The sequence below is a fragment of the Bos mutus genome, chromosome 22 (genome assembly GCF_027580195.1).
Source record: "Bos mutus isolate GX-2022 chromosome 22, NWIPB_WYAK_1.1, whole genome shotgun sequence".
In the NCBI taxonomy this organism is placed as follows: domain Eukaryota; kingdom Metazoa; phylum Chordata; class Mammalia; order Artiodactyla; family Bovidae; genus Bos; species Bos mutus.
In genome coordinates, this window is record NC_091638.1 from 31,877,395 (window position 1) to 31,899,074 (window position 21,680).

General features: G+C 38.6%; 1 protein-coding gene across 7 annotated transcripts in view; it reads right to left on the reverse strand.

The window, feature by feature from the left end:
* Nucleotides 1-4: 4 nt before the first annotated feature.
* The window catches only part of MITF (melanocyte inducing transcription factor), a 228,601-nt gene continuing 206,925 nt past the window's right edge, over nucleotides 5-21,680 (reverse strand). For all 7 annotated transcript variants that reach the window (XM_070360458.1, XM_070360462.1, XM_005890970.2 and 4 more), the window contains 5 exons: nucleotides 21,197-21,314; nucleotides 19,168-19,224; nucleotides 13,411-13,486; nucleotides 9,333-9,480; nucleotides 5-3,593 (listed from right to left, as the gene is read on the reverse strand). In XM_070360458.1, coding sequence (XP_070216559.1) covers nucleotides 3,192-3,593; nucleotides 9,333-9,480; nucleotides 13,411-13,486; nucleotides 19,168-19,224; nucleotides 21,197-21,314 — 801 coding nt within the window. In that variant the 3' untranslated portion in view covers nucleotides 5-3,191. The remainder of the gene's footprint in view (nucleotides 3,594-9,332; nucleotides 9,481-13,410; nucleotides 13,487-19,167; nucleotides 19,225-21,196; nucleotides 21,315-21,680) is intronic.

Sequence of the window (21,680 nt, forward strand, 5' to 3'; positions counted from 1 at the left end):
ACTATGTGAAAAACCAAATGCTTTAATGAGGCTATCAAGAACAACAGTTCAATTATTTCATTGGATACATTAATATTGATCCATAATATACAGTGCTATGGACCATACAGAAATTATTGCTGCATCCAACAGCAGGTGACTAGTATGAACATTACAGTACCAAGCGTCCGCAAGAGACAGTCATTTGTCATTTATTTTTTCAAGAAATAGGGTTTTTTTTTAATATACTGTTATCAACATCAACTTTCCCCAGTGCATTTTTTAAAAAGATTAATAAGTGCATTCCTTTGTGCTTTATTTTATATCTTTTAACTTCCTATGTATTTATTTGTTCTTATTGCTTTAATATTTTAAAACAACCAGAAAGAACTCTGTCATCCTATGTATGACCAGGTTGGTTGTATGGTTTTTTGGCAAAGTCAGAAGGTTTGGTATTTCCATTGCCATACTCAAAGGCAGGTGTACAAGTTTGGCATTTTGGTTACTCCATACGGAGGCCCAACCCCGAGTCACAATTGTGCACTCAGGGATGGGGGGAGTGGTGTGGACCATTCTCCTTGTCACAAACAGTGAACCCAAACCACCACCTCTTGGCTTAGCTAGTCCCTAAAACATATGCACACTCTATTTGGCAAAAAAGAAATAAATAAAACCACCCCCAAGGTTGCAGCATTCTCCTGAGCTTGCTCACCTGTCCCCTCCCAGAAACTGTCTGTTAAGAAGGGGATGGAGAAACAGGCGATGGTGAGCTCAGGAGCTGCGAGTGTCAGGGCAGTGGTGCAACATGCCATGCTTTCTTTCAACAAAGCTTTCTATAAGTTGGCTTAACCCTGGCCAAATTCCCTGGGCCATGGGTGAGTCAACCTTACTCTATTTTTAAGAACTCTCACGATCAGCTAAGGAAAACTAGCATCATACCATTGCAATCTTTGACTTTTGCACCCAGCTCCCCTCCCCCCATATAAATATGAAGAGAAAAAATAGACAATGCTATGATTGTATCAATGAACACTATGGTACAATTAGCTGTTCATGCAGATTTGCATCACTATTCTAGGAAAAGAGCTATACAATTAAGAGGGGTTGAAAGAATGGGAACTAATTTTCCCTACCCTCTTGAGTCATAAAGCTATAAAACTGATAGCATCATCAATGTTTCCAAGGATTCTCATTGCCCAACGTGCATGGGAACTATGCAGTTGATTATTTTCATGTAAGCCATCCATTCATATGTCTGACAATCACTCCTTCCCCCTGAACCCTTCAATACCCATCACCAATTCACATTTGACATTTAAACTGTTTCTCTTAAAAAACAAAAACAAAAAAACCCTCCTGAATAAGGTTTCCTGATGAAAGAAGTTGGCACTCTGTCACTAAAATATATTCCATATTAAAAATATCTGAAGGAAAACTGGAAGCTCTTCTATTGTCTACATAGGCACCATGCTACACGTCCCTCTTGATTATAGATACCATCTTGAAACTTTCTCCTACATTACAGTTCAGTCAGTGCTAGAGACTACTGCTATATTTAAGGCACTTCATTCTGAATGGATATGCTTTATGCCACTTGCTATTCAATCGTAGGCTGCTACTGAGAAATTCCATTCAACAGCCTGCCTCTTAACACCATATGTCATCTGTAGAAAACATCTAGGCCTGATAGAATATATGTAACACTACTGTTATTGCATAGGACTATACAAGTAGATAATGCACTGAAACTAACTTTACAACATTGCTGTTTGTTAAAACATTGTTATCAAGTAACAGTAATTGGCCAATACAGTATTTCTCTCTTTAAAAAAACATTCAGGTTTGCTGAAATAAACCCCAATTTAAATTACCGTAACAGGCATATTAACGCTATGGTTATCATTCTCCAAGAATATTGCTAGTTTTATATCACTAAAAATAAATATGTAAGTTGTTTCTCTTTTGAAAGCCAGTTTTAGCCTATTTATACTACACCTTAAATGTGTGGAAAAACAGTTCTGAGTGAGACTGTAATATACAAAATATTCACAAAGCTCTCTTTAAATGCAAGACCTTGCATAAAAGTTTTCTTTCACGTGTGTACAAAGAATGCAGAAAACCACTAGTGAGTTGTAAAAATATTGAAAACTTGCCATTTTAAGATGTATTTTCTTACAAATTAATACAAACATAATGAAAATAACAATGATAATAAAGAATCTGTACAAATCAAATGAACAGTAAAACATAATTTAAAAATAAAAATAGTAAAGCCAATTAGAAATGTGCCCAGTTTGGTTTTCTTATCAAAAGTGAAATTGAGGGAAAAAAAAAAACAACTTTCAGTGCTCCTCAATATTTTGCTTTGAGAGGACATTAATGTCCATTTCAAAATAAAATATATCTCATGAAAAATTGGATCACATTCATTGATGAGGAAAACTGTAACAGAGCACAGAGTGAAGAGCAAGATGAGACTCCATGTTTCAGAGCCTTGGCCTATATCTCCTTTCAATCCAGTTGCACCTAAGGTATTGGTTGTTTTCTAACCAGACAATCCACATGAAAATGGCTGCATTTTTTTTTCTTTTACAGAATACAGTTTTTCTTTAAAGAATTTGCAGTATAAAGACTAAATGATGCTAAAAGGGTACTGTATCTTTAAGGCAGTACCAATGAATCGATACATTTACAAAATGGAAAAAGGTTAGTATGGATTCCTTTTTTCTTCTTTTTTTCCCCACCCCTCTCCTCTCTGTCTCTCTCTGTCTCTCTCTCTCTCTCTCCCTTTCACTCTCTTTCTTGTTTGGTTGCTTTACATTCTTTTAGTTAAACTTTACACTTCATTTCCAAGGAAGTTGCAGGCATACAGATAGCAAACCAAGTTTCCCCTGAATAAAAACGGACAGAAATTTTTCTGACGCCAAAATCCTCTTGCTCTGAAAGCTAAAGTCTGGGTGTATTCAGTTCACAGATACTGTACACTACCGTACAATACTTTGGAGGCATTTGTAGTTGTAAAATAGAATATACAAGTCTGTTTCACAAAATTCTAAAAATAAAATATATCCTGGGCTATTGATAAAGCATGAAAAAAAATTTTTTTTTCATATTAAAAGAAAATGATCAAGAAAACCCCTTTCAGGTAAATTATTAAATCTGCTGATCAAGAAAGGAAGCAGTTTGTGAGAAAGCAGAGCAGGGAGAATTTGCTAGCAAGTGTGTTCGGTTTCTTCCATGCTCATACTGCTCCTTCGGCTGCTGGTTTTGGATGCTCCGGGGGACACCGAGGAAAGAAGTGGATCAGTTATGCCAACAGGAGAAAGGGTATCGTCCATGAGGATGTCTTCCAGTTTGGACCCCATTTTTGCAGGGACGCTGTAGGCTTGGCTGCTCTCGGTCCCAGCTCCGAGGCTGTTGTTGAAGGTGATGGTGCCGTCTGTGAGATCCAGGGTTGTTGTACACGTGAGGTCTGCGTGATGCTGGAGGAGGTCTTGGTTGCAGTTCTCAAGAGCGGGTTCCTGCTTGATGATCCGACTCACCAGATCTGGAGAGCAGAGACCCGTGGATGGGATAAGGGAAAGTCCGTGAGCTCGAGCCTGCATTTCAAGTTCCTAAAAGGAAAACAGAAATCAGACACTTAACAAGGTGGTGCACAGGGGATTTTAGGACAGTGAATATTGAACATGATATTATAATATATTATAATGATGGTTATCTGTCACTATGCACTTGTCCAAACTCAAAGGATGTGTATCGCTAACAGTCAATCCTTAGGTCAAGTAGTGATAATGCTGTGTCAGTGCAGATTCATCCACTGTTAGAATGTCTCACTCTGGTGGGGGGTATTAATACCAGGGGAAGCTATATATATATGCAGGAGTAGGAGGTATATAAGCAGAGACATGACTTTGCCAACAAAGGTCCGTCTAGTCAAGGCTATGGTTTTTCCGTGGTCATGTATGGATGTGAGAGTTGGACTATGAAGAAGGCTGAGCGCCGAAGAATTGATGCTTTTGAACTCTGGTGTTGGAGAAGATTCTTGCGAGTCCCTTGGACTGCAAGAAGATCCAACCAGTCCATTCTGAAGGAGATCAGCCCTGGGATTTCTTTGGAAGGAATGATGCTAAAGCTGAAACTCCAGTACTTCGGCCACCTCATGTGAAGAGTTGACTCATTGGAAAAGACTCTGATGCTGGGAGGGATTGGGGGCAGGAGGAGAAGGGGACGACAGAGGATGAGATGGCTGGATGGCATCACTGACTAGATGCACGTGAGTCTGAGTGAACTCCGGGAGTTGGTGATGGACAGGGAGGCCTGGCATGCTGCGATTCATGGGGTCGCAAAGAGTCGGACACGACTGAGCGACTGAACTGAACTGAACAGTGTTTCCATCATATCATATCAACACAGAGCCAGGTCTCAGATGGTTACTGTGACTAAAAAGGAAAACAAACAAAAAAACCAAGTCCTGCATGAAAATAAATGCGGAATGGGAAAGAGGGTAACAGTGTCCAAAATGACTCCAAGGCTGGAGAAGCCTGCCCCAACAGGCACACACATCTCACTGGTAGTAACATGGTTATTTAAAAATAAAATGAAAATATGATTTTTCTTTCAATTTATACATTTTATCTTCTCAAATGGTTACTAAATTGTTAAAACCTAACAAGGCAATGGTAGGTATTTCTTTGGCTTAAGGTGCAATGAAAAAGTTACTTGTGATAGTAAGGGCACTGGGAACAAATAGAATAATATTTGGATAATAATAGCAGAAGTTATGACAGTTCCATATAAGTAACTAAAGTCACATCATTTAACCCATCTCATCAAGGCAAAGGGAGTTATTTTATTTTAATTCCACAAGAAAGTTCTTATGTGTAAGAGGAACAATCTCTTCCTACAACTTTTTCACATCCTTCCTACTATAGACTGAATTGTGTCCCCTCCCCAAAATGACTGTAGAAGAAAATGGCAACCCAATGCAGTATTCCTGCCTGGAAAATCCAATGGACAGACGAGTCTGGTGGGCTCAGGGGGTCACAGTCCATGAGGTCGAAAAAGAGTCGGACATGACTTAGCGACTGAAAAACAATCACCCTCAAGTCGTACATAGTGTCTTTAAAGAGGTGATTAAGTTAAAATGAGATCCTTAGGGTGGGTGCTCATCTAATTTGCATGAGGCGCTGCAAGGACACAGAGACACAACTAGGGAAAGCCTTTCAAACAAGCTCCTTCCTGTCTCCCTTCCTGAGTATCCTTAAGTGAAATTCCCTCAGTCGTGTCCAACTCTTAGCGACCCCGTGGACTATACAGTCCATGGGATTCTCCAGGCCACAATACTGGAGTGAGTAGCGTTTCCCTTCTCCAGGGGATCTTCCCAAACCAGGAATCAAATCCAGGTCTCCCACATGGCAGGCAGATTCTTTACCAGCTGAGCCACAAGGGAAGCCCAAGATACAAGAGTATCCTTAGATCCTCCGTAAAATGAACCATATAGACGACAACTGACCCCAAAGAACATTTGCTCCTATGTGCCAATGCTATCTTCCTATGTTTTATGATACCACAAAAATAATAGACTATGTATCTGAAGCAAGTCACCTTGCATCAGGAGAGAAGGCAAAGGACACAACAGGTCAAACCTCTCAACCTTTACCCACAAGCCTAGAAACACATGTCATGTTCAGCCTGTATGAAAGGCTGTCTGATCTGCAAGGGCATCCTCTAGATTCAGTACAAGTGAGAGACAGGAGTCTGAGATGTCACAACAGTATCTGCATATTCCTTCATGTGATTTTCAGACACACAAGTGTCCCTGGGCATCATTTTAAAACCATGGGCTGTTTAATAATAAAATTCCAGTCCCAGTGATATTAAGGCTTCATGGTCTTTCTTCTGTGAACATTTCTGCATGCATCACTTAGGGTGAAAATGAAAGGAATCCCTTAGGCTCAAGCTGATCACATGCACTGCTGTAAATCTACACCCACATGATAAAAGCAGTGCCCCCGCACTTGTAGTATGTCTTAAAAAACAAAAAAGTTGAATGAATAGAGGCACACGTCTTATTCTAATCTTTTGTTGTTTAATTAAAAATGTTTACCAGCCAATTAAACTTTTACTTAGATTGTTAAATAGTGTGACAAGTCTCATCTAGAAAATTCAGGTTCACTGCATGACAGAGCTTTCCTAATTAATAATGCTTTCCATGATACACAAAAGTTCTAAAGGCTGCTTCACTGGCACTGGAAGAAACCCAAGACATAGTCACCATGCAATTTCCAATTCATATTTTTCACAGTATTTGTATTTGACATGAATGGATATATTTGGAACCTAAGCGACTAAACAACCATAATAAAGCATCTGGGCACAACCTTTCACCAATCAATCAACATGTAACTTTATTTCATATGTGTTTCTGTTTAAAGACATCTTGTTTACAATAGTATCATTGATGTATTAAACCTAGCCTCTCTTTCAGAACAGTCATTATATGTTAATATTTGTATTGAGATGCAGATGGTGACTGCAGCCATGAAATTAAAAGACAAAAAGTAAGAAAAGTAATGACCTTGGAAGAAAAGTAATGACCAACTTAGACAGCATATTAAAAAGCAGAGACATTACTTTGCCAACAACAGTCCATCTAGTCAAAGCTATGGTTCTTCCAGCAGTCATGTATGGATGGGAGAGTTGGACTATAAAGCTGAGCGCCAAAGAATTGATGCTTTTGAACTGTGGTGCTGGAGAAGACTCTTGAGAGTCCCTTGGACTGCAAGGAGATCCAACCAGTCAATCCCAAAGGAAATCAGTCCTGAATATTCATTGGAAGGAACTGAAACTCCAATATTGAAACTCCAATACTTCGGCCACCTAATGCAAAGAACTGACTCATTGGAAAAGACCCTGATGCTGGGAAAGATTAAAGGCGAAGGAGAAGGGGATGACAGAGAATGAGATGGTTGGATGGCATCACCGACTCAGTGGACATGAGTTTGAGTAAACTCCAGGAATCGGTGATGGACAGGGAGGCCTGGCGTGCTGCAGTCCATGGGATCACAAAGAGTCGGACACAACTGAGCAACTGAACTGAACTGAATACTTATATAAAGAAATAACACATTAGTATGAGTTGCTTTTAAAAATGGGTATATATACAAAGTGTAAGAGACTAAAGACCTGCGGCTAATTACTGAAGAGAGGGAACATAAAGCAAGCAGCAAAAGCCAAAAAAGGAAAGAGGGTAAGGGGGATTTCCAAATGACACATAACCTCTGTTTCACTACCAAGATTCTAAAATGCTCTCCCGAGAAGAAAACCATCTTCTGCCTCTCTGATCGGGGACTGAAGATCACTGCAGTGAAACGAGATGTGACATCTAGAAATGTTGACAGTGTTGTGGGGCATTAACAAGATCAGAGATCATAAGTAATCCGCTCTGTTAAGTAAATGTAATGTTGGGGTATAAACACCACTAGATAGCCTTTCAATTGCCATACTCTGCATTGCTATTCCACAATTATTTGCACTGGAAACATGAAAAAAAAAAAAAAAAAGGAACCACTGGTATATGGCAAAACTGGATACAAGTAGGTCCATCTACCCAAGAAGAAGATAAACTGTCATTAATCCTTATTCGTTGGTTGTGTTCAAAGTAAGCAAGTAAAGTAAAATGACTCTTGCCAACTCCTTTAATCATAGGCAAAAAGTCAGTTTTTCTTTCTCCAAGACAGTTTGAAAGGAAGTTGCATCTTTATATTTAGTATGAAAAGCCAAGCGACAAAGAACTACCAGGAGATGATATGCAAGGGGTCCCTCATCTCATGCTTACATTGGTATGTATGCTCCCTCAATGGAATGACGTAAGAAGTCCATGTATTATTAAAATCACTTTTCTCCCTTTAAGAGCAAGTTAAAGATACATATGGAAAACTTCATTATCTGGAACAATTTCCAAAATTTATATCCTGATGATAAGATTTTCAAGGTGTCCCCAGGTCCCCTATAAACATGAGCTTTGACCATGGACTGTGCCCCCTTCAGTACTAAGACACCTTTGTACTTAACAACTACTATGAGTTGTCATGATTTGCAGTAGGTATAGCTATGGAGTCAAATCTGTGCCTCCCCCAGCAAATTCATATGGTGAAACAATTTCCAATAGGATGGTATTTGGAGATAGGGTTCTGGGAGATGATTAGGTCACAAGCAGGGGCCCTTCATGAATGGGATGAGGCCCTTATAAAAGAGACCCCAGAGAGATCCCGCAACCCTTTTGTAGTGTGAAGTTATACCAAGAAGGCAGCCATCTATGAACTAAGAAGCAGGAACTCAGTCCCACAATGAAACGGCCAGCATCAGATTTCCCAGCCTCTAGAACTGTGAAAAATAAATGTTTCATGTGTAAACCTTTCAGTCTGTGATGTTTTTTATCACATAAGCATGATTGGTCAAAGACTGTCATATGCTACAGAGTTGCTATGAACACTGAATTAGTGAATGCTGAACCATTGCTCATGGTGAAAACAGAGGATTACTTTCCTGCAAGCATCTGAACATGAGCTCCCCCAGTGGTTCAGTGGTAAAGAATCTGCCTGCCAAGGTTTGATTCCTGGATCTGGAAGATCCGCTGGCATAGGAAATGGCAACCTACTCTAGTATTGTTGCCTGGGAAATCCCATGGACAGAGGAGCAGGACAGGCTACAGTCCATAACTTAGCCAAAAGAGTCAGACGCAACTTAAAACTATGATAAAGCATCTGGGCACAACATTTCACCAACTAATCAACATGTAACCTTGTTTTATGTGTCTCTGTTTAAAGACAACTTGTTTACAACACATCATTGACTCATTAATATTAAACTCAAGGCCAAGAAGACTACAACTCGTGCCTGAATGAAACATATCTCCATAAAGCACATCACAGCCTTGCTGTGCTCAGAAAGATGAGAAAGCACTTCAGGGCCATGCTCACAGGCCACTTTAAATAGCGAATCACCCCAAAACCCCACAAAATGTGAACAACATGACACTGAAAACACAGCAAAAAGGACACCTGTTTATAGTATGAGCTGAAAGAAGAAGACAGAGCATTGTTCAACCGTAACTCGGAATAAACACACCAGCTAAGTCACATTTGCCACTCTGCACATCTGTGAATGAGCATGTAAATACCACAAGAGGCGATTTGGAGGTTTCAAATAACTTTTTTGCACGGAAGTAAAAACACAAAATAGAATCCACAAATAATGAGTACAGATGGTCTCACGTAAGTCAGGCCCCTTATGGCTCATTACACCCCATTTTCTCCATCTCCAGTCACCTCCACCCTGTGCACGCCGGGTACCTGTATTCTGAGTAACAAGTGCCGGTTGGCGTGCTCCAGCTTCTTCTGTCTGTTTTCAAGCTCTTTCGCACGTTGCTGTTCCCGTTGCAACTTTCGGATATAGTCCACGGATGCTTTTAAAATGGTTCCCTTGTTCCAGCGCATGTCTCTGGAATGAAAATGGAAGGAAACAAGAGAGTTTTAGTGTTGGATGCTCCATGAAAATTCAATATTCAGAGCATTCAGTTTCTCAAGATGAAATAACAATTAGACATTGAGAGTCACTGTCATTGACTGAGCGCTAGTCATGTGGTAGACACAGTCTACTCAAATCTTCTACTTCATCGTACTTCAACCAGACAGGCGCCTGGCAAAGGAGGGCCACTGGGCATGTGCTGAATCAGAGATGATTCAAATAGCCTTTCATTCCAGAACTACATGAAGGCAGAGTCAGGACTTAAATTTAGGTCTGTTGATGACAAAGTCAATATTCTTAAACACTATATTCAATAGTTATAGCTTTCTAGGATTATAAAATTAAAACAGAGTAATATACAGTTAAAAAAAATTCTGTGAGATCCCACTACTTAATTGTATGCATCATAAAAGTGGCATCCTTGGGTTTTATCACGAATATTCATAGGCCGGTTATAAATTCTCTCAGTCTCCATGTCCTCATCAATAAAATGGTGATGCTATGCTTCTGTGAGCAGCCCCATAGGTATGTTGCTGGAATCAAAGTAGACACTTTATATGAGTATGCTGAGAAAAGTCTAGAATACAGTTTCAACAATGGAGCAGGCGCTGTGCTAGGATTCAACATCATAATTACCACAGCTACCTTTAAATAGCATTTGCTGCCTGACAGGTACTTTTTAAAGTGGTTTAATCATAACAACCTCAACTGGTAGACACTAATATTATCCCCATTTTATAGATTGAAAAACAGAGGCATAGACAGGTTAAATAATTTGCTCTAAGTATACAGCTAGGAAATGGTCGAGCCAGGAAGCCTGGAGAATCTGGAGCCAGACTCCATCCCCTAAACCACCTTCCTCTCAAGAGACTGAGTCCTCAAATCAACTAGACTAGATAGAAATAGTCTGCTCCCTGCTCCCCTCCTTTTTTTTAACAGGTAAGAAAAATGAAATACTTGGGGAGAATTTCCTCCCCAAGTCACACATCTAACAGATTTTCTAATTCAAACGCAGGCAGCCTGAGCTTGGTGCCTTTGGGTTTTTAAACACTATTGTTCTAATGCATTCCTATATAAGAACATTAAAAATGCCATTAAGGTGTAGATAAGGTGGGTGGTTTAGTAGCTAAGTCATGTCTGACTTTTGTGACCCCTTGGACTGTAGCCTGCCAGGCTCCTCTGTCATTGGAATTTTCTAGGCAAGAATACTGGAGTAGGTTGCCATTTCCTTTTCCAGGGGACCTTCCCGACCCAGGGATAGAACCTGTCTCCTGCACTGTAGGCAGATTCTTACCAACTGAGCTACCAGGGAAGATGTAGGTGAAAGCGAGTTGAAAAACTTAGAGCACCCCAGAAAAATCATTAAGACTAAAATTATAACTACATAGTAATATTTCTATAGTGCTTTAAATTAACCTGAGCTCTTTTATAGAAAATATCCATGATAATAATGACAATGGTAAAGCCAAAAACAATTTTATGTATGGAAAACCTCCTATGCCATAATCTACAGCTGCTAAAAGCAGACTGGAAGTATCAGCTGGGACATGTGAACGGTGGTGGTTTAGTTGCTAAGTCATGTCCGACTCTTGCAATCCCATGGACTATAGCCTGCCAGGCTCTTTGTCCATGTGATTCTCCAGGTGAGAATACTGGAGTGGGTTGCCATTTCCTTCTCCAGAGGATCTTCCCGACCCAGCAACTGAACCCAGGTATCCTGCATTGCAGGCAGATTCTTTACCAACTGAGCTATGAGGGACATCCCATAATCTATAGCTGATAAAATATCGGAAGTATCAGCTGGGATGTGTGAATGGAGGAACATTACAACAAGCCACCAAGTAATTGAAACTCACATGGCTTAGATGGAGAACAAAACAGAAGCTCTCCCATGACATGCTGAGTTTACAGCCCCTGGAGAACTCCCTGAGGCTGATCCCTGGGATCTGGGCACCAAAAATGGCAACCCAGGGAGGTGTCCTGAGATGCTAAGAGTGAGCACAAAGCCAACCTGTTCAGGGCTAAAAGGAAAACAACAGACCTGCCTCAACAGCCAGAGAGAAATAAAATTATAATGAAAGATGCCTTCACTAGGCCAATAAGGTGAGAAACCCGTAATTAAACATGAAAGCAGATACTCTGGTTTTAAGAGGTGATGATTCTAATCACTTGGGCTTCCCTGGTGGCTCTGATGGTAAATAATCCACCTGCAATATGGGAAACCTGGGTATGATCCCTGGGTTGGGAAGATCCCCTGGAGGAGGGCATGGCAACCTAATCCAGTATTCTTGCCTGGAGAATCCCTACAGACAGAGGAGCCTGGCAGGCTACAGTCCATGGTGTCACAAAGAGTTGGAAGGACTGAGCAACTAAGCACAGAATTAAAATCACTTACCTTGGGTTTCACCTCCTTGTGAGACCCAATTAATTAATTATGCTTTGGGGTTTTCAATTTTTTTTTTTTTTGCAATGAGAGCAATCCTTTTTTTTTCTCACACAGAAGTGTAAACAGATCCCCAAACATAAGTCACTAAAGGCAGACCTAGTCTAGGGTAGGAGAGGGTGTGGGGCTGAGACTGTGATCAGCTTGACTATGTCTCTATAGCAGCCCCAAGGTCTGTGACAGAAACCTGGCTTAGGACAGAACAGATGCGGTCCGCTGTATCTTAAAACAATGCCTACAATTAAAGATTGTTATCAGTTCAGATTATAAACACATAAGTATTCTAATACAATAAAGAAGATATGCAAATAGAGGCTTTCACTGCAGCCCCATAATTTCATAATATGTTGCTAAAGAGATCCATGTGCTGCAGTTTAAAAGAATATGCTAAAAAGTGAAAGCTGATAAAGAACAGGAAAATGGGAATTCAATTTCAACTATCATGCAAGACTGACTATAGGAAATGAAGGTCACAGCCCCTTCGTAGGATGCATTTGTGCTGCAGAACTGAGAATTTGAATGTTTTGAGTTTCAAAACGGCTTTCCTTGAAACCTGGGAAAGTGAAATGTTGATGATGGAGACTTGGCTTGAACATTCATCAAAACCACCTTAGAATGGGCAATGGTTTTGTCACAAATTCTCTGACAATAATGTGAACAGCAAATTTAATAAGCCTTGCATGAATAATGCTTGATTTCATCTTTACATTTTATTAGGTAGCTAAAAGGTCATATTCAGAGGCTAATTTCATAGAATGCCTGTGGGAGCCATTAAAATGTATACATCTTTGAGCCCTTTACTTCAAATGGGCCAATTTCTAATGGATAAAAATTGTGTATTTGTTGTCCTATTTGCTGACATTGCTGGTAGGAAAATTATCTTTACAACCGTAATCTCTGAAAGAGTGCATTAGAGACTGGAAGCTGAAATCCAAATTAGCTGACCAGTGCTTATAAGAGGATTAAAAATTTATTTTTTTCCCTTTGATTGGTAAAACAAACAAAGGGCATAAAATTTGGGGGGGAAAAACCTGACTCTTTATCTACTGAAGATTGTTAAACTGGAAATCTCCAATATCAGCTCTCAGTGCCTATATTATATGAGTTTAAAAGCAAATAAATAGCCAACAAATCTTGCTTTATCACCTACTGAAGTCTCTGTCCAGTATGAACTGATAATTTTTTTAGTAGTTCAGTGTTTGTCAAAGAATCTCAGATTTCAGGAAGCCACCTTCCCACCTCCAAAGCTGAACAGCTCACGTCCAATAATCTTTTTGAACAACTCAGTTCACTTCTCTTGAGATTTTAGTTTGATGAACCAACCAAAAGAAAGGAGCAAGTGGTATGCATAAATGAAACCAAAGGAAGAAGGGATACTTCTTTAGTTTTATCTGCACACTTTTTACAACATATGAAAAAACATTAAGGTACGAAAAAATATATGATGCAATTGTACTCACGGATCATTTGACTTGGGAATCAAAGTACCTAGTTCCTTAATGCGGTCATTTATGTTAAATCTTCTTCTTCGTTCAACTTCAAAAAAAGAGCACAGGAAAGGGCTATTAGTAATGGTGCCATATACACATTTAGCACATCTCATTAAAGGCATGTGTGTATTATCTCTGCTTGGTTGGGACAATGAAAACCTGAATCTATATTTCCCAGTTACTTTCCTGGTTTTGGTACTGAGGTTAAAGCCCTTTAAAAGATGAGCCCCTTTAAAAAATGAGCTACCTTAGTACAGAGCTGTATCATTTACGAAGCCCTGAGATTATAATTTCTCATTTGACCCTAGTAACTCTTGAAATTGGAGCTACCATCCTCAGTTACAAATGACAAAACTACCTAGGTGATATCAGAGAGCTGATGAGGACACAGTAAGTGGAGAACAGCCTGACGCAGTAAGTGGAGAATAGCCAGTACTCGACCCTGATCCTCCAGCCCAGGGGCAGCAAGTTTTCTGCAAAGGGCCAGATAGTGAGCTCTCTGTAGGCCAAACAGCAAAAATAAGCATATAATTAAGTACCTACACAGCAAAAGAGAAAACAGATTTCCATAAATTTTGTGTTGACAAAATTCAAAATGTACTAATATTAACTGAACACTATTTTCAATGATGCAAGTTTACTAACAAGAATCACTGGATATTGAAACTTGGATTTTATATAATTTTCACATATCATAAAATATTATTCGGGCATTTTAAACCATTTAAAAATGTAAAAAAACATTCTCAGCCTACAGGCCATACAAAAATCTTTGCTCCAGTCCAGGAATACCCAACAGAAACATAATGTGAAACTACTAAAAACTAAAGTTTCACATGTAGTTTTTAGTTTTCCAGAAGTCTCATTAAATGAGTAAAAACAAAGAAGTGAAATCTACTTTAATATTTTTATTAAACTCAATATATCAAAAGCATTATAATATCAACATGTAGACTATATAAAAATTTATAAATATTTAACATCCTTTTATCTGTACTAACTTTTCAAAATCCAGTGTGCATTTTATACTTGCAGCAACTCACAATTTGAATTAGGTACATTTCAAATGCTCAACAGGCAGACATGTCCACTGGCTACAATAATGAATAAAATAATCCTAGAAGTCAAGCATCTTCAACTATACTATGCATCCTAACAGCATTCTTCTTTTATAAATCCAGTTGTACGTTCAACTGAATAATCATCTTCTTGGGGGAAGGGGAGTGAAATAGCAGGCATATGACTTAATAAATGTTTTAAATTTACCTAGTCTGAAAAGAAATTCCAAATAACTTAAAGTCTAATAAATTGGATTAAAGGTATTAATATTTTACTTTGCATATATAAAATCTAATATATATTTATATTTGACTCACTAACATTCCACATGCTTAATAAACAGTATTATTCACTATTTTCTCAATGCATATTACATTTTTTTCTTAGCTGAGTGATTATTTCTAAGATTAAATCAGTTATGCATAACACAGTCTTATCATCAGACTTTTATAAAACAGAAATAGTTAGGGATAATCACTGGCTCTGAAGAAGAAATTTTTGGACCTCTGATCTAGCTAACTTCTTCCAAAACTCTGAAGCGTGACATGTTTTCTTTTTCCAAGCATAAAATATTCATAAAAAATCAAATATTACTGAAATATATAAAATGAAATAAAAGTCTCTAATGAGCCTGATACCACCACTGTAAAATTTGTTACATATCCTTGGTGATTATTTTTATGTTCTAAGAATAAGCACACACGTGGCCTAGGGGTACACCCAGGAAACAGATCTTGAGGCTCTTCTTGATCTACATTCACTTCCTGGTAACCTCATTTAGTATTATGGTTTTGAATACCACATATACAATGATGACTATCGTATTTGCAGCCCAAACATCTCCCTGGAATTCTAGACTCATAAGTCTACTACTAGAGACTTAGGAAGGTCATATGGAAGTCCTCCATATAAAGGTCCAATGGGCAGCCCTGACCCTCCAAACTTCAGCCCCTGATCTTCCTTTTCTCAGTAAGCTTCACCCATGGGCTTTCTTACCTCACTGTAACTCCATTTTCCCAGTTACTTAGAGCAGAAACTTAGAATCAATTCTGTAGCTCTATTTCTTTCACATCCTATACTCAATCCATCAGCAAAATCTGCTGGGTCTATCTTTGAAATATTTCCAGAAGTTGTCCACTTGAAATCCCTGCTGCTACCTGATAGAAACCATCAGCTTCTCTTGCCTGGATTACTGCAGTCCTCCCAAGGGGTACTTCTGCTTCACCCATGCTCTTCATTCCCTACCCCCATTAGTCTATCTACAGTGCATAAGCTGTGAAAACATGAGTCAGAGCTTGTTAATCTTTTGCTGAAAACCCTTCAATTGCTTGCCCTTGAGGTGTCCTCCAGGATCTGGGAGTTCCCATCCCTCTGATTTCATTTCTCTTCCTCTCCTCCTCTGATCACGTTTTATTGTGACTCATCTGTGTTCCTCCTATCCTCAGCTGCATGAGCTTCTTGCCCTTCCTCAACCAAATCAGACACACTCCCCACTTTAGGACCTCATATTGCTGTTCCCCCTGCCTGGAACACTCTTCCCCCAGATATCTGAAAGGCTCTGCCCTCACCCTCCTCCAGTAGTGACTCAAATTTACCTGTGAGCCCTACCTGACTGCCTATTTAGAAGGGACCCACCTCCTCCCATGCCCATCCCAACACTCTACTTCCCTCTCTGCACTCTGCCTCCTCATAGGACTTTCTGACATCTAACATCTACATATTTCATTCATTCATTCATTCATTTAATCATACAGCTGTCTACCATCTAACACTTGCATGTTTCTATTTATTTATATATGCTTAATCATTGATGTCTTCCAAGTACCCATATGAGCCCAGCACACACTAGGCCTCCAACAACCATGAACCGAATAAAGTATAACATCACTAAAGCAGAATTACACGAAAACCCATTCTGCATCTATCTTTTCTCACTTAACAGTGTACTGTTGACACCTATTATCATCAACATTTGTATGTACTACATTTTATTTTTAATTCAGTGCCTCCCCCCAACTATATTTTTACTATAAAAGTGATATCAGCTTGAAAAAAATGGCAAAACATGCCAAAGTGTGTAAAGAAAAAAGTAAGAAACAACTCTTCACACCATCCAACATCTATATGCCTGAGGAAATTGGCAATGACAAGGCTGACTCCTAGATCTTCTAAATACACACACACACACACACACACACACACGCATACACAGAGTGTTCCTTTTACATAATGGGATCCTATACATATCATTGTGCTGTTTTGCTCTCCTCATTCAGTAATTCGTTGTAGACAGATGAAACAGACCAACACCATTCTTCTTAAGAGCCACTGAGTGTCCTTTATAAGGATGTACCATAATTTATTTTTTACAAATCCGCTACTGATAAATATTTAGACTATTCCCAATGTCTTTCTTTTTCAAAGTATAATGACTACTTTTGCTAGTGGTCGCATGTACTTTTTATTCCCCTCACAGTACTTAGCCTGTGCTGAAAACACCATCTGCATGAAGCTGTTTGCTCACCCATTCTGTTTGCCCCTGACTCACATGTAAGCTTCTCAGGATAGGAGACAAATCTGTCGGTCTGGTTCACCTCTGTAGAAAAGTGCCTTATACATAATGGGGCTCAAGAAGTAGCTATACATGAATAAATGAATGTAATCTTTAGCCCATTTTGTCAGAAACTCTTACAAGATAAATTCCTAGAAGAGGAAAGGCAATGGGCAAGTGAACCTTGAGTATTAATTTCTAACGGTTCAATGAAATCTTAAGACTGCTTTATTGTCCTCAGAGTTGGAGCTGATAATGTTTGCACTTTACAGACAGCCCTGAACTTGAGAGTCCAGGTGACAAAGTAAAGGCAGATACTGTTTTTACCAACATCCAACTTAGTTTTCCACATTTCAGTTTTGGAGAAGCTTTAGAGACTGCCTCATTATCTGATTTCTAATGTATTTTAAAAGAAGAAATATCTTAGAGTAAAGTTACTTGGAAACCAGAAGAGACTTTAGAAATATTAGTCAAAATCTCTTGGTTAATAGGTGAGAAAAGTTTCTTCTAAGTGAAAGGGTAACTGGGAAGAGCAGGATCTATTCAAAGAAAACACACAGACACAACCGCCTTCCCCTAAGGACTTAGCAATTCCATTTCTTAGAATTTACCCTGGAGAAACTAACTCTGCTGTACACAGAGAGCCATGTCTGCAAATGTTCGCTGTGGCACTGTTTATAATAGGGAGAAACTGGAAACAGAACTAACACTTAGCAGTAGGAGGATGACTAAATATCACAAGTCACATGTGGAGCACCATGCAACCATTTTTTAAAAAAGCAGATAGATCTAGAGAAGTAATAGGACACACGGTTGAGTAAAAAACCAGGCATCTATATGAGACTATTTGTGTTAAATCATAGACAAAATCATTCTATTATAATCTCTGCATGCATAAAGGTGTGTATTCTTAAATACACAGGAAAAGGTTGCTAAGACAAACAACAAATTGAACAAAAAAACCAACAATGATTATTTTTAGAGCTCAGAGAAGAACTGTGAGCTTATCCTATCATTTTTACATGGACAAAGTGTTCATACATAACTTCATCCTTAAAAATCAATTTAGGAAAAAGAGGACAGAGGATCTTGAGATGAGAAATTCACAATTTTCTACTTCCAAGTCCAATCCTTTTTTTCTTGCAGCCTCTTGAACTTGCTTATGTAATAAAAATCTTGAATTTTCATAGGAAAAAGCATAAAGATGTGATCAAGAGTAAATTAAGCATGTAAGAAAGTAATTTTAAATGTTAGAAGACTTCTGTTTTTTCTGTTTTAATGCTTAATTATTAAAAAAATTTTTTTAATTTTTATTTTACAGTACTGTTAACCTTTTAAAAACCACTTCCTCATAGAAAGTTATACAACAAATGGCAATTTTTCTACTGATGCTTAGCTGCTGCTGCTAAGTCGCTGCAGTTGTGTCCGACTCTGTGCGACCCCAGAGACGGCAGCCCAACAGGCTTCCCGGTCCCTGGGAGTCTCCAGGCAAGAACACTGGAGTAGGTTGCCATTTCCTTCTCCAATGCAAGAAAGTGAAAAGTCAAAGTGAAATCGCTCAGTCGTGTCCAACTGTTAGTGACCTCACAGACTGCAGCCTACCAGGCTCCTCCGTCCATGGGATTTTCCAGGCAAGAGTACTGGAGTGGGGTGCCATTGCCTTCTCCTATAGAAGACCTTTTTTAAAATCACAGTTAAAGTCAGAAATTTGGGAGGCTACCTCATCTCACTCAATGACTCTCCTCCAGATGTTTCATTTTTTTTCTTTTAAATCTCACTGGAGAAGGTGATTCCATAATCCCCTTTTGTTAGTTAAGTTCCAGTGTGAGCAACTTATAATTGGGTAGTCAGGGATCAAAATTCCCTCTTACAAAAAAAAGAAAAAACCAGTCCTCAAGATACTGAAAACAAGTGTGTGTATGTGTGTGTATATAATTCACTTTAATCTGAGATTAAAATATGAGGCAAAATATATACTTTGGACTCTTCAAAAAACAATTTTCTTCCATAAAATATACCTTTAACAGGTAAAATCAATTTCCCTTCAAAATGCCTGGAAACTTTTTGATATAAGGGGGAACATCAACGCCAATGTAATAAACATAAAACCAACTTACTCAAGTTGTGATTGTCCTTTTTTTGTCTCTCTTTGGCCAATGCTCTCGCTTCAGACTCTGTGGGAAAAATACACGCTGTGCACATGAATGAAGTCATTAGAAACCAGAACTTTTCAAGGAACACAGTGGTGTAAATTAAAAAAACACACTTCATTGTCTAAACAAATGGATGTTTATCTGACTTAACTATAAATAAAAACAGAGTTTAAAAATTTTTAACTTTGAATCAAAGACTTCGGTTTTTTTCAAAAGCAATATATATCCAATAAATGCAAACATTTAGCTTCTACAAAATGGTAGAAGACCAGTAACAAAAATGTCTGACAGGCTGGAACGACAAGACAGGTATGAACAACAAAAAAATCAATAACCAGAGATTATGAGAAGTTGCTGTCAATAGAGTATTGTCAGCAGTCAAATTTCCTTTTCAGGAAATAGCACTTTTCAGTCTTTCTTTGATGTGTTAACACACTGAGACAGAAACTGAGCCAAGAAGCTCCCAAACTGGATCTCTAACTGGTTTATGGAAATGAACTCATTATTTAAGAACTTTGGGTTGCTTGACTAATCCTGGGGATTCGGGAACCTCTGTTACTTTCCTTTCAGAAGTGATATAAAAACATTACATTATCATAATCCAGAATTGTATTTTAAAATAGATATTGTTGCATAATTTATAGCATATGTATTACATTATTGTAATGTATTAGGTATTATTAGGTCAGATTTGCTGACTTGTAAGCCTCTTCTTTTTTGTGTATAGTGTGCTGCTTCCTGAGCTATCAGTGTTCAGAACCTCATTTCCTGTCCTTTTACTCTTTTCTTGCCATTTTACCCTTGTCCAGACTGGACTGGTCATTGTCTAAGATACCAGTGACTCTAGAGATAGTGTCTGTTATACCTGCTTTTTTAAAAAGTTTAATAAATGTACACCCTCTTCACCCATTTCTTATATCCTCTTTCCCCTTGCTGCTGTGGTTTTCTTTCTGAAGAAACAATCATATACATAATTCGAAACCCTATTTTACACTCAAGAATTTTATGCATGTTACTCTAACCATATTTTATCCTTATTTAATACAAGTTTCATTTAGCTATGTTTTCTAAAGCTTCATTGTATTATTACTTCCTGGTACGATACCTATGTGTTTGTTGGCTTTTGATGGTTTTTATGTATTAATCATCTTTTTAAAAACCAAATCAATGTCTTTTTTTTAAATGTCTTTCTCCTGCCACAATTTTCTGAACTTTTGTTTTTGTTCTTTCAAAGATACACCTGAATACAAGAGGAATTTTTTTTTTTTGCACCAAATCTATATTCCATAGTCTCAGTCTATTCACCGAATCCTGTAGGATACAAGGATCAAATAATAAAAAGGGTTCGGATGAGCTGAAGGCCATAAAATCCAGCAGGGTAGAATGCCAGTTCTAATGCAGTTTCATCGTGTTTTAATGGTAAAATGCCTTCCCTAAAGCGTTAAACAAAAATGACGAAACAGGTTAATTTCACACTTGCCTCAAGAGCAAACGATACCCATTGCTCCATTTGATAAATTATTTTTTCACTCTGTGAGTGAATCTTTTGCACATTATAGAGCAAAAGTAACAGGAAGCATCTTAAGAAGTAAGAAACATGTCCTCAGTCTGTCCCAACTGTGGGTCTGAACGTGTGTCAAAGTAAAATTCAGATCAGAGTTCTCAAACTCAAATGCTACTAAGGGCCAGGAAAAATCCAGACTGGGAGTGTTCTGCTCTCACCCCAAAGGGGACAGCGGCCACAGACTCAATGATGGCAGTCATGGAGGAACGGGGACCCGATTCCCAGCATCTCAAGTAATACTGGAAACCAGGATTTTCAAGTATAAAAACCCCATGCTAAAACATAGCTCAATGTCTTAACCACTGCACAGACCTAAAAACATAAGTGTGTGAGTTGGAAATAGTTCTGGAGATCACTACTTGGATAACTTTGCTGAACAAAACACGAACAGAAAACCTCCAGTGAGAGGCACGTTTGCTGAGAATTTACCTGTGAGCTCCCTTTTTATGTTGGGAAGGTTGGCTGGGCAGGAGTTACTGATGGTGAGGCCTGGGGGTGGCAGGCCTTGATTTCCATAAAGGTCAATCAAGTTTCCAGAGACAGGTAACTGGAAAGAGAAAAAAACAGTCATGGAAATGAATCATTGAACGATTCCTAAATTAGTCAGCTAAAACCCTTATCCTATTCCAGACTGTATTCACATATATACATAATTGATACTAAGTATAAAACAGAAAACCAATGAGACCATCATGCTGAGGAGCACAGGGAACTCTACCCAACACACTGTGGTGACCTGAATGGCACGGAAGTCCCAAAGGCAGCAGACATAGGGACGTGGGCAGCCGCTTCACTGTGTGGCACAGCAGAAACCAACACAGCATTGTAAAGCAACTATACTCCAATAAAAACTGATTTTAAAAAAAGAAATGATTTCATGTAAAAAATATTTGTTAATACAGGAAATGAGACG